Source organism: Zootoca vivipara, chromosome 4, assembly GCF_965207765.1.
Source record: "Zootoca vivipara chromosome 4, rZooViv2.hap1.1, whole genome shotgun sequence".
Classification (NCBI taxonomy): Eukaryota; Metazoa; Chordata; class Lepidosauria; order Squamata; family Lacertidae; genus Zootoca; species Zootoca vivipara.
Genome location: NC_142587.1, coordinates 80675908 through 80690375, shown reverse-complemented (window position 1 = coordinate 80690375; position 14468 = coordinate 80675908). Strand labels below are relative to the sequence as shown.

Sequence of the window (14468 nt, the reverse complement as noted above, 5' to 3'; positions counted from 1 at the left end):
GGGGCAGTGCAGGTCAAACAGGAGAGAAGGACAAAGTCCCATTGGAATAGCATTAATTCTAGTGCAAATGTTTAGCTGAATACTACCCAAAATATATGGAACCAGGTATACCAAAGGTGGGGGGGGGAGCTCTACAGCAAAAATGGAGAACCCCATACCCAGGAAACAAAATTGATTTATCACAACACAGAAGGAATAGGCTTCTTTCATAATTCAGATTTTGCATCGACCCTGGATTTGTGAACTTTACAGAGGTTATGCATTCTTAATGTTGCTGGGTTTTTTATATTTAAAAACACACAAAGTAAATTTACTATGAATGTCTTATGATGAAATTATGTTTGTTTGTTTGTTTTTTAAAAAAGAAGAGGGCAGAAAAATATGAATATATGATAATAATTAGTTTGATATCACGATGGCATTAGAATGAAATTGCATGGAAAAGTAAATCTGCAATGGTTCGCCAAAAGCAGTTGGGGATGTAAATCAATGAATACACATTTTATCATCATAAAAACAGCAACAGGGATGGGAAAGAGGGCATGGTTGATTCACCAAAGTGAGCCCCCACCCCACCCCACCCCACCCCACTAAAGGTCCTGGTGGAAGAAGTCTCATATAAATATGCATAAATTTTCAACACACCAATTTGAAGAATCTTCAAGTTTATTATCAAAATCATTTTATGGCACTTAACAACAGAAATAATCATATGGCTTTGCAACCAGAAGGTTCAAAGCCTAGATTTTCTTGAGATATTTTCTGCATTGAAAGCCCTTTTATTATTTACACATTTTCTTGAAGAGCTTTTGTCAACTATTTTGTCCTTCTGTATTGCAATAATTTTGGTTGTAATTTATCTAACCTCATCTTACCCCTATTTTATTTTACATTCTTTACATAAAATTATAGTTTCAGTGTACTAATCAAGTAAATAATTGTGACAGTTAGGTAATAATGGAACATAAATACTATCCACAGCAGCTTTATTTTACATGTTGTCATGATTTCTTTACAAATATTGAATAATTTACATGGCATTATCAAAAGTATTACAATTTATAAAAGAAAAATTATGAACTAAAAATCAGACATCTCATGTGCCACAGTGTGAGACAAAATCAAAAAGCGTAACATTGCAGCACCATTTAATATGTAATAAAAAATTATCCCACTGTATACCAAAATATTTTATGACATTATACTATTTCCAGGGATGGCTCATGAGAAAAATATATAAACAAAACAAAAAGCTGAAGTAAGACTACTTCTAAAAAAAGAGAGTGTTTTGGTGTGCAGTTTCTGTTTCAAATACCCTAAAGAAAATCAAGTATTTTACTAGGTAATGCACATGCAATTCTCATTCAACAAAAGATGTAACAATGTCATAAACACATAAAGTAGGTTATAAGAAAATAAGTCTTGTGTTTTAAGTCATCAACATTAAGGAATAAAATACTATGCTGTGCCAAAGGTCCTTTAGCAACCTCTGATGTAATGTTTGATGTAAAACTGCAGCAAATCTATAAATCAGATCCTGCAGATCATATTACTGTGAGTGAAATGAATGTCCATAGCAAACAAATGAATACAGAATGCTTCAAAGTGACTTTTCTCCAAACTTCTCAATTTCGTACGGTAAAAGAGAGTAACATACTCAGTCTTATATTAGTACACTGAAAAATGACACCACCTCATACCATAAAACTGAATGGATGCAATCTGGGGATACATACATATATAACTCTGCACATACAAACAGATTTTACCGACATAGTCCTAGGCTTTGGTTACATAAAGTGCAGTTCAGCCCTGTGAATTTTATTATTGTACTGTGTACATAACTATATTTTACAGCTCAGTCTCCCTGCAAATCTTTAAATACATGTTCTACAGTTTTGCTAATAAGAAGTTGTTGTTTAAAACAAGATTATGTAACATTTAAATCCCATGTACTTTGGGCTGAGCAAGATGTTCACTACCAGCTCCAGGGATATCATCAAACTGTTGCAAAGCAGCAGTAGGAAAGCACAATTTACAATGGAGAAATGTCTGAGAGCAAGGAGCCAATTAATCCTTCTGCCTATCACTTTCCCCTTGCAATATGCCCTCATGTTCCCCAGAGTCAGGTCCCAGGTGCTCATTTGCTTTGTGACAGGAAAAATGGGAGGTCACAAGAAAGAAGTTGTTGGGCCAAGGAAGGATTAAAAACTACTCTCCCATCAAACACTTTTCTACTGTAAATCATGTCCTTCCCTGGCTGCTTTTGCAGCAAAGTATGTTCAGTGATAGTCCAGTTTCCCAAATCCAGGTTTGCCATGGAACATCTAATTTGGCCCTCATTGCCACAGAAATATATGCATTTTATTTATAAGCTGCTAGGAACTGCATAGCTTCCAAAGTACAGTAACTGCGTGAGTAAGTCACATTTTATTCCATCACATTAGTATATAGCTTTTGCTATCAAAAGTGAATTCAGGTCTTATCGCATCTGTGACTGCGATTTCCTCCCCCCACCCCCACTGCGTAAGAGGATGACTCCCACCCCTTTCACACAAAGCTGTAGGTTGGCTGCATGACACATCAAACAGTAGCAAGCCACCAAAACCAATAGCTTGGCGAAAACTGGCTGGAAACATGGCATGTCTATATGAAACCACCATGTCTTTAACCTCATGCCTTTTGCTGTATAAAATTTTCAAGTTTTATTATAATACATGCTGTACACTCCATCACTCTCATAGCAACTTCAGAAGTGAACCTGTCATTTGGAATCTGCGGAAAAGGGAGGAGGTCTGGATAGCGAGTTTTTAAGCTATCGACTCCATATGCTTCCAGTGTGTGGACATCGTTTGTAAGACCTTCAAGTTGTTGGCTATATTCCTCAATCTTTTGTGCCAGTGCAGTGGGTTTCACATCTTTATCAGACTTGCCCCTTACGGCATAATCGGCAGCAATCAAAGCAAGCTTGGTAGACAAGTAACATTTAAAGCAAACCCATTCGTTGGCATTTTTATGAAGGTCATTTCTTGCTGCAGAAAAGTTTGCTCTAGCTTGCCGTAACCACCTCCGGGCCTCAACAGGATTTCCAACTGACTTGAACGTAGGTGGCATAAAAAACCGCTGGGAATATGAAGGACCTGTAGAAGATGGACATTTTTCTTTAGAATGTTGTCTTTCAGATTTGTGACTCGTTGCTTCCTGGTTCCATGAAGTATAAAATCTTTGAAATGAAAATTTGTCTGATTGAAATCGAGAAGCTGATGATGAAAATGTTCTTCTGGACGCCCTATCTGCATTTTGGTCAATAAAAGCCTGCTTTTCTAATCTGTTGATCTCATTTTGTAAATGCTTGAAAACTTCATTGGCAATATCAAGGTTCTCTGCATTTTTGTCTGGATGCCACTTAAGATACAGCCTTCTTATGATCTTTTTCCTTTCAGATTCTGGAAGCTTCCAAGCTTGTTCCATCACAGATGTAACTTCCCTCAAAATTTCTGATAAAGAATTTGCTTTAACCTTTTTGGGAGAATGATGTTTAGATGAGGAAGAGGAGGAGGAGGAGGATTTGTGACTCTCTCTTCCTGGAAAATGAGGAGGAATTGTTCTTGGTCCATGCGGCAGAAATTCTGTGGGACTTGTTGGAGTAGATGGTGCACTGCCCCTGCTCTGAGAACTTTCATCAGGCCTTGAGAATTTGTACAAATCAAGAGAGCTCACTATCTTGTACTCGCTGTATCCAATGTCAATCTGATAAATCTTGCCTAGAAAACTGGAATTTTCATCATCTTCCCTTTCTACTTCTTGCACAATGATAGCATATGTATAGGTTGGATGGTACGACCCATAGATATCACCACCTTCAGCATCAACAAGGTAGCCAACGTATTCACCAGGATAGAAAACATTCATTGGATCCATAAGAAGAGTATAGTGGATTTCAGTTGGTATAGGAGTGCCAGGCATAGGTAGTTCAAGCTTTGATGGTTCTGAAGAGTCATACTTCACACCTAAACTGTCAAGCTTCTCACTAATTCTATAAATATCATTGCAACCCAACATAGCAATTAAATAGGATGTATCAGAAATCAGATTATCAGTTGCAGATTTCAGGGTCATTGCTAATGCTAGAAGGAAATTGATGTCTTTGCTATCTGAGTGCTGTATATAGAGCAATATTACTGCATTTCCATATCTCTTTAAAAAGGCGAATGTTTCACTTCTGCTGTGAGGAATAGGAGCAAAACCTTTAACTCTCAGTGTTGTTTGCAACTTCTCAAAACAAGAAACTTTCAAGCCTTCTCTCAAGGTTTTGCAAAGTTTTATGGCTTTTTCTTCATTGGCTAAGAATGCATTGTCATTTTCATGTTTCATAATTCTAATTAGTCCCGTGATGAACTGTTCAGAAGACAGCAGTAACTGGAGCCTGCCCTGGAGAGAACAAAGTGCTCCAAATTGACAAATTTTTGGCGACTCTTCATCCAACTGCTCCTCAAGGATACTGCTGAGGAGACGGGGTCGCAACTTCTGAGGAAACAGCATTATCAGTTTGGTGTGAAAACCATGGTCTTTTCCTAAGTAACACTGGCTAAGATCAACAAGCATTTGAACACCAATGTTTCCTTGTATTCTACTTTTGTAATGTGGTGCATCATCAAAAACTAAGATGCTTGATTTTACTAATCTACCATCTTGGCTTGGAAGATAAAGAGCCAGATCTCGCACATTTTCAAGGTCATTTCTAACCTTAACAGAATCATTTTGAAGGCTTTTAAACAGGCCAGAAACAACTCGTTTAACAGTACGCATTTCGTTAGGATCAAGCTGTTTTCCTTCAGAGTTCTTGAATATGCGACTCAGAACCTCAACATACTGCTTTGTTGAAATAACATCTTCAGTGCCTAGGTGTTTAAATAGTTGGTGGAATGTGCCAAGTTCTAAGGGAAGTTTGTACAAGTAAGGTTTGAAGTCAGATTCATACTCAAGATTTATTACAACTTCCTCAGGCTTCAAGAGCTTCCAACCTTCTTCAACCATTACAAAAGCAACCCCCCGAAGCTGAAACCGGAATTCTCTTTTGTCTGTACTAAGAAATTCATAGATGCTCCTTAGGACTTTAACCCTTGTTTTTACCATATCTTCATCCAAAGTTGTTATATTACATATATTTCTGCAGTTATTTATAACTTTGTCTAAAGGTGGATCCAAGTTCACATTAAGCATAGTCAAAACCTGCTCAAGTTGTTCTTGTGGACCAAGACTGCTTCCTTCTTGTTCTTTGATACTTAAAGGCGTAGCTTTTTCTGGAAGGATAGGACATGAAGTCCAAAGGAGCTGCAAAACATCACTCTGTTTGAATTTTGGGTTTACTTGTGCTCCACTGAACTTTATAAGAGGGAGTGTTCCATTAACCTCTTGATACTGTGGATGGAATCTTACAATTTCTGCCGGAGCACGTTCCGGACACAAGAATGCTATTAAAGACAATTCTTTAAGGAAGTTTCCAGATAGCAAATCAGTTCTTTCTTGAAATATGTGGTGAAGGAGGACATCTACTGTATTCTGCAGTGTATCCTTAGTCCAGTTTTCAGTGTTAGCTCTCATACTGATCTCTTTAGCAAACTGCAGTAACTGCTGCTGGGAAATTACGTATTTTAGTCCCATATTTCGGAGAAATGCTACCCATGACGCAAGGAATGCAGCACGGTTTTTTGGTTTTGTGAGCTGCTCCAGTTTCTTAAAGAAGTCTTGGGGTATAAACAGCTTTTCGGGAAGCATAACTTCAAAAACTCTTACAGTCCTATCATAAAAATGCTTTGCAGGTTTCAATCTATTGCTTGCATCGTGAATGATCAAGAAACTCTCTAGCTTCTCAAACAGCTGTTCCTTTATTTCTAATGATTCTTCAATGCTAGAGAGCCTGTTCTTTAAGTAAATCAGATGTTCTAGTTTTGCATCGTAAGACAGACTTTCAATCTTTGGTAAAAGATGCTTCAAATAAACTTCAAGGTCATCTACTGGAACACACCCAAGTACAGTGTACAGGTCTTTTAAATGGATTTTCTCTTCCAGAAAGGCAGCTGAAGTTGACTGCGTCCATCTATCCACTTCAACAGAGGGGATAGTTCTTGTGAGTACATAACACGCTCCACATTTTGAAATGCTGATGTATCGTCCACTGATAGATTTGTAGCACGGAAGGGACCTCAAAATTTTAATGTCATCCTCAGATGTCAAATGACTTAGGTTGCAGTTGAAGTACATCAGGAGGGCCTCAAAATCATTCTCGGCTAATTTTTCGGTCTTAAATGTTGATGTCTGAACCATGTAATGTATGGCTTTTAAAATGCTTGAAGGGTTGTCTATATTTGCTGTGTGTCCTGACAAAAGGGGCACTAGAGCATTGTCCTTGGAGCAAATTTTGTTCAAAGCAAGTTGGATGCAACCAGTTTTCATCAAAGCGTGAAAAACTTTATCAGTCTGAGAATTTGGGAACAGAGCTATATGCATAAGACTAAGCGGAAGCAGGACATCGCAATCTGGTACAACAAGCTGATTAGAGGATACGGTAAATTTTGTGCCTGGAAGCAATGCCCAGTCCTTCAAAGTATCAACAACAACATCAAATGTTGGTTTTGTATCTTCCTGGTCATCTTTCATATTTACAGATTCACCAATAAAATGCCACGTGTTCTTCAGCCATGATTCACTTGCAAAATTCTCCTTCCATCTCACACAACCTCTGGTTTTGTATTCTCTTGGCAACACAGAAGGCAACAAATCAGCAAAGCTGGTAATATCAAAGACTTTTGCTACATTGCATTTCAGTAAAATATTGCTGTACCGCAAGTAGAGTGTGTTCATAAACAGATCTTTACGAGACGGAATCAGTTCATGATAGGTAGTTAAGAATTTTGGACGCTTTGAATCAAAAATTTGCAGTACACTATCAAGTGTAATGAGCAGAGGTAATCCTTCAATGAGGATTTCATTTTCTTCTGTGTCTTTAAAACAGTAGTCAACAAGAAGTTTTAAACTGTGGAAAAGTTTTAAATTTGTCTGCTGAAGTCGACAAGGCAGCTTTCCAATGTGGCAATTAGAATCCGGAGAGGAAAATGTCATCAAAAATGATCGCACATCAGCTGAAGTCACATAGCTCACTGGAATGTCTGCATCCACAAGACAGTGATAAAGATTTGCAGTTTCATCACAGCTATAGATCAAGTTGAAGCCAATTTCTAATAGGAGATGTTTGAGTCTATACACATTTTCTGCTACTGTTTTGCGTGTTGTAATGTTGTACTCTACATTTTTGAGGTGTTGCAACTCATCTTGTAACAAATTGTCAAAGAATGGCCTAGCTTTGTTTGAGGTAGACATATTAACCCATGTAATGATAATTGCAGAATGCAAATCAGAGCCATCAACATTTGGAGCTCGCACAACAGGTAGGAGACGTTTTGATTCCTCATGAATGCAGCTGTAAACTGCTTTCACTAAGCAATACCAATCAGGCTGCAGGTCAAGTCTGTTAACAGGGAAGAAGGACAGAAACTTTTTCAACGTGTCTTTCACTGTATGCATAGATGTGTTGTGTAGCACAGACACTGTTGGATCGGTACCTTGAAAGTAACGCTTTTTCAGCTGAATCAAAAGTTCTACATAGGCAGGTGCAATCAATGCTGTCATTAAACTATTATTCCAGTCACTTCGTACTCCAACTCCATTATCATCACGCCACAGATTTCGCCTGGCAGAATCCAGGGCAAAGTGTCCATTCACATGAAATGGTAACCCAGTTTCTAAGGACAGGGGTAAGAAACAAAATGCCCTATGAGGTTTTTTGTAGTTGTGAGTAATACATGCAGCAACTCCCCCTCGGGGGAAGAGAGTAATGTCCTCATTCTTATGAGCTGATACAACACTCTTGGATACCTTTTCAATGTTGGAAAAACCTGACCTGTTGCAAATTAACCAGGCAGTAAGGTTACCTTCAGAGTCTTCAGTATCCATAGTGTAAGTGATTTGTTGCACAGGTATCTTGCTAAGCTCTTTCTTCTTAGTGACACTGTCAATTACAGAAGCATGGAATTGCTTTCGTTTCAGTCTATCGCCATCAGTTACTTTGCCTGTTACAGAATATAACACGTTAAGTGCTCCTGTTGTTTTCTCTATTTCACAAATTGAAATTTTTTCCATGTGGTTCAAAAACATCAATAGTTCTGCTCCATCTGTACGCAGCTTATCTAGAAGATTTTGCACCATTCTGTCTGAGCATGGCACTGGGGAGATTTCGGAAGTTTTTGCCATTTCTGTATTTCGAAGTGGAAATCTAAACATTGTGCAGTTTTCTAGTTTAAAGTGATCTCCTAAATAGAGATCCAAGACATCTGAGAACTGTGTTCTGAAATCAGCATCCAGGTCCCTAAACATGCGTCCTGGACTAATTGATGTTGCACCTGGTGCATATCTGGCATGAGGATCAAAGATACAAAGACTATCATTACCAGAAATGAAAGAAGGACAGTCAGTTATGTGATACACTGAATTGAAGCCTATACCATACTGGCCAGTTTTACATGGATTGCCTTCTTTAGTGCCTTTTCCAAGATTCTGAATTCCTCTGATGTCATCTTCAGTAAAAGGCTGGTTGTTGAAGACGCACAGTGCAGGCCCTTGAAGTGGAGACCATTTTTCATCAAATATTCTATCAACTGGATGTTGTCTGGGATCAAACACAAAGCAAACTTCTGTAGCTTTTGCATCATCTGCATTTTGAAGGAGCTCTTTCAGCATTTCTTTTTCTGATGGATATGCATTAAGAATACTTTTAATTCTGCTTGTCAATTTTTCTTTCTGCCCAAATTCAGTCCCAAGGGTAGTAAAACAAATGTTTGATGCATACCTTTCTAAGGCTTTATGTCGCTTGGGTACTGCTCCAAGCTTTACTGCTACTTCTCTAGGGATGTCGGCATGACAGTACTTTACAGTTGTATCTTTCACTTTGATCCAAGGGCAGTCATTGTAACACAAAGAATTAGCATGTAGAAGGGCAAGGTGAGTATCCGGTAGCAATATCTCACCATACTTTTTTTCACAAAATTCTTGCTTCTTTTCTCTAATGAGGCCCCATATTCCTTCACTGATGATTCTCCTAGAAAGCTGAAAATTTTCTTCAGTCAGTGGTTTAGTTCCTCTTTCCTCATTGATTAACTCAAGAACCAGAGCAAAATCTTCTACTGTAAAAGCATGACGCACACCTACACTTTCAAATAGCTCGCGAAAGCTGTTTCTGTATTTATTAGCCAGTTGATGGAGATATGGTGCTGCCTCAAAGTTAAGATGAAAAGATACCTTTGTGGGGTCAACATAGCCATTTTCAACAAGAATGAAACTGCAGTTTTTCAGCTCTTCAATTATGACTGCTTTTGTTGCTCCATTTTGTAGCAGGGCATCGTGGAGATATTTATAGCAAGCATTGGTGATGTTTTCTTGGTACAAGGTAATTCCATCAAAGGACTTTGCAACTTCTTTCAGCTGGTTTATAACCATAGTAACAGTTGGTTTCTTAAGCAAGCCTAAAAAATCTTTGACTGCCAGAGAAATGTTCCCACAACCTTTAAAGGAATGGGAATTTTCATTAAGGATTGGTTTTAACAGACAAACTATATCTTGATAATCAGCAGTGAAAAGGTCCATCGCTGAAAACATTGTCTCAGGGCCAAAATCAGTACCCTTCCAGTGCAAAGAGAAGCCTGCTGGTTTTGTGAGAAATGGAAGAAACGGTATTGTTTGGAACTTTGCAGCAAATTCTTTAGCTCTAGGATCTCTGCATTTAATTTTTTCATCTATGAGACTTAACAGAATACTGCTTCTGAGACAAGCTGAAGCATGATCAGTCTTGTTGATTTCTGCTACAGATTCGGCACGTTCAACCAAGTCTTCCCAACAAATATCATCTTTGGCCATACCTAGTTGAACTAATTTGACCAAAATCACTGGATTAAGGTAATCTTGACTGGTGCCATAGGGAAACCTTCCATCTTCTTTATTGTACAACTTTGCAACTCGACCTTCAGGATGGATCAGTCTTGAAGGTTCCACCAGAGGGTGCTCAGTCAAAGAACAGGGAACACATGGTGTAACACAGAGAATTTCTGAGAACTCACTAACCTTTTCACTCAGAACATAGTGCATTAAAGGATCACGAAGGTCTGCCTCAATCTCTTGGATATTTGGGAAAAAGACTTCAGAAAAGAATTGCCTCTCCGAAAAAGTATTATCTAGTAACACCTGTTTACACCCTGCTTCTTCAAAGCCTGCTTTGACCCAAGATGGAAGGTCTACAGCACAGAGATTTTTTGAGCCAGTTTTTTTAAGGTACTTTAGAAAAATATTAAAAGCTGCAGGTCCTATGTCTGGACGTTTCAAGAGTGAATCATCTAAGAATCTCACATTCTTCATAGACACCCAAGATGAACCATCAGAGAACACTCTGATCCCTTCTTTGCCTTTTGTGTGAGCTATTTCTTCATAAAACCCCTGACATATGACTGAAAAATCATCATGCACTAAGTCAGGATCAGGCCATACTGCATAGTAATTGTAGTCATTTAGCTCCCCACAAACTGCCATGTTGCGTAGAACCACAAGAGCTTCTAAGTAAGCTTTTACTATAACATGCCGCATAAATACTGTGTTCCACCTTCCTTTCGTGTCAGTTTTCCATATCTCTTTTCTGTTTGATGTAACAGCAAAAGAGCCATTAATGTGAACAGGCAGACCTGTTTTGATTCGAAGAGGTAAATAGCAGAATACTTCTCCTAAGTTGCTACAATTGGGTTTCACAGTCCATTTGTGATCCTTTGCTTCAGATAGCATAACCCCAACTGATCCACATGGGACAAGTCCTAGCCTTCTTCCACTTTCCTGTAATGAGAATTTTAAGGCCTCGCCAGTATCCATGCAAGAACATATAAGCCATGTTGTAGAGTCTACTGTTTTTTGTGGCAGTTCATCAGCAGGCCTTTTTGTCTGTCCAGATTTAGCCATTTCAAAGAAAGAAACTGTGTCATCTTCTGGGCCTCTAAAAACTGGAGAATGCAAGTCAGCAATCCGCCTGAACACATGGTGAAATTCTTCCACTGTTATTTGTAATATGCACGATGACTTGGGTGATTCAGTAGGAAGCTTTTTTGTGCTACTGTTGCAAGTTTTCATGAGTTTAGCAGCTTCCTTGAGAACACTTGTAACAGGGGTAGTTATTGCTTTGGACAAACACAGATTTTTTTTAATAGTCACAGTCTCTTGAGCTACACCAGGGTTGGTTTCCTCAGACTTCAAATACTTCAAAACCATGGAGTTTACACACTGAGTAAAAATTATCAGTCTATGCCCACAAATGCTAAACTCATCCACAAGAGAATAGATGTCTGCAGTATTGTAGCTAGTGCTGCTGACTTCACTCACTTTAGCCTCCTGTTGTGTTCTAAAAGAAAGCCTGAAAAGTGTCCCTTTGTAACTGTAAGGGGCTTCCACAGTCAATGGGAGCTGACAACCAAACACACCAATAAACGGCTTAAACTGATTAGGAAACTTTCTAAGTCTTTTCTGTTGCTTACTCCAATTAATCTTGATCCCAGGATTAGACTTGTCCCTTATATGTTTACTGAGATGATTGATGTTGGGATCAAACATAATCATAAACTCTCTGCTCATGATGATCGGAATATCCGTGATATGATAAACAGAATTAAACCCCAAGCCAAATTTTCCAACTTTGTCAACTTCTGCTCGTTTAAGAGACTCACCCAATCGAGTTATATTTAGAAAGTCAGAGTCAGAAAATTCAGAATTGTTGAAAGACCAGAGAGCTGGTCCATGGCAAGCTGCCATTCCTGGATCCAAAAGATTTTCTCTTATGTCATTATTTCTCCTCATGTCAATCAAAAAATTGCACTCAGTTGCATTAGCATCATCTGCATTTTGAAGCAGCTCTTTGAAGATATCGGATACAGAAGGGTATTCTTCCAAAATGTTTTTAATTCTTACAGTGAGAGGTTCTCTTTGACCCGACTGCTCAAATCCCATATTTTCTGGATTTATCAACCTAGTACTGAGACATGGCACATTCAACCATTCTGCAGTTTTCATGGGTATGTCTTCATGAACCAAAATTATTGGCTCAACAGCATCATCTAGCAAATCATTTAAGTCTTCAACCTTGATATCACAGTAGCAGCATTCATGGATTGGTTTCATTGTAAGCCTGTAAGGTTTTTTGCTACAATATACAGGAACAGGTGTATTTAAACTAGCTGGAATTTGACAGCTGTACAGCCACCTTATAATATTCAACATAATAGAAAGATTTTGCTTGCTCTCTTCTTCTGTAAGAGATTGTTCACTTTTGAGGTATATTTTCTGAATGACCATGGAAACATGGTCTGGTGTCAGCTGCTCAATTGACCCACAGCATTTAAACAATTGGTGGAATTTAGCCATTGTTTTTGGCACATTATGTAGATACGGCTGGAGATCAAGATCATGTGCTGATTTTATCACTGCTTGAGAAAACGAACAAAAGGTTTTACCAGTCCAGACCCAGGGAAATTTCAAGGCTTTAAAGGATTCTTTTCCTTCATCTAAGTGATCATTCATGAAGCCATAAATCTCAAGCAAAATGTGCTGAAATTGATAATAATCTTCATCACTAAATTTTTTGGAACTGTGCCAGTCTACGACTACTTTGAAATGTTTTAACACTGATTTTATGTTAGGTTTGATTGAGATCCCCAGTGCTTTTTCAACATTTGGTCGGACACTTTCCACAAGAGGAACAGAGGAACCTACTAAGGTGGCCTGAGATAAGTCACACATTTCAGGTGGCGAGCACAAACTGCAATGATCACCCTTCCAAATTAAAGAACTCGGGTAATTTGGAGGTCTTTCCTTGCATGCTGGAATCCATTTGATTTTTTTCAGCATTGCTTTTGTTTCAGGTGTGTGAAGTAATGAATAATTTTTGTTCAAAATCGTTAACAAAGTTCTGGCTTTCCTTCTAAGTGCATCTTGATTTGTACTAGCACAGTCCTTCAAGCATTCAATTTTTTGAGCTACGCTCAAAATGTCTTTCTCTTCCAAGTTGCTTTCACTTTTTAGGCCTATTAATCTCAAAGAATGAAGAGTATCAGCAGATGTTTTAAAAACATTAGGGGGAAAGCAGTGTTCCTCCTCCCCATAGAACATATTTTGTAGTACTTCTACTTCGGGATCAAAAAGTTCACTAGCTGACACCATTTTTCCTTCAGAAATTTGAATAAATTTTAGTGGTGTCAGCCAATCCAACACTTCTGCATTTTCATTTTTTAGGGAAGTTAGATTTTCCAGAATCCATAGCATAACTTTTGTTGATTCATCCTTACAATAAAAGTCACTCTGAATATCTTTTAAAATAAATTTCATGCAATCTGTGCTCTTTAGCTGGTCTGCTTTTAGTATGTTTGCTAAACGAATGGTAGCTTCGTCACTGCTGTCAACTAGTGAAACAGAGAGTTTTATATCAGGTGGGAGTTTGGCAGTGTGATGCAGTACCTTACAGCCTTTCAATGCAGTAAAAGTAATTTCTTCATCAAGAGATTGTTTAATTCTCCTAAATATGATTAGCTCATTAATTATTAATTTCTCCTTTTCAGTAGTATCAGTTAAACTAGCAAGGAAGTTTCTAAGGGCATTTTTGTATGATACAGGGAATGATGCAACCTTATTGGTCAATTTCTGTATGGAAAGTTTTTCCACTATTTGCAAAACTACACTCGGCAATGGGGCATGTATATATTTTTTTAAAAGTGGATGTTGTATAGATGAGTCTAGTCTCTTAAGCACAATCCCACCAAGTTGTTCAATGATATCGGGTAAAAATTCTGGAAGTTGAGTTTCAGATCCATCTTCTAGAATAATTGGTGATGGAGTCCTTAATCTAATAAGTTCGATGACTTCTGCATCCCCATCTAGCAATGTTTTTGGGATAAGTGGCATGTCATCAAACATTGACAAATCTTCAGAGAAATGAATATACAGGTTCTTCCATACCATTTTAAGCCACAAAACAGATGGGTGCTTTTTATCTTCAGAAAGTGGAAACCATTGTACCACGATGTCTTTACCAGGCCATAAAGAATTTGTAACTTCCTTGATGAGCCGTGCAAATCGTTCAGGGTTAAGAAGCTGCAGCTGAGTGCATGCTCTTCCTGAAATAAAAAATAAAAGATATTAAACTGAGGAACATTTAGTAAGATTTTTGTTAAAACCATGAATTGCCAGTAGAAAAGAAAAGGGCACCAGTTATTTTACAGTTGTTCTCTAATAGATCTTCTGCTTGCTAGGAAACCGGCACACTTGGCCTTGTGGAAAGCTTACTATGCTCCACAAAGGGCCATGGGATAGTGTGCAAAGTATTTAAACAACAA

The 14468-nt window shown here is 38.2% G+C and overlaps 1 protein-coding gene across 4 annotated transcripts in view; it reads right to left on the bottom strand.

The window, feature by feature from the left end:
• Positions 1-648: 648 nt before the first annotated feature.
• SACS (sacsin molecular chaperone) overlaps positions 649-14468 on the bottom strand; it is a 63741-nt gene continuing 49921 nt past the window's right edge. For all 4 annotated transcript variants that reach the window (XM_060273828.2, XM_035114736.3, XM_088668279.1 and 1 more), the window contains one exon: positions 649-14249. In XM_060273828.2, the coding sequence (XP_060129811.1) occupies positions 2674-14249 (11576 nt within the window). In that variant the 3' untranslated portion in view covers positions 649-2673. The remainder of the gene's footprint in view (positions 14250-14468) is intronic.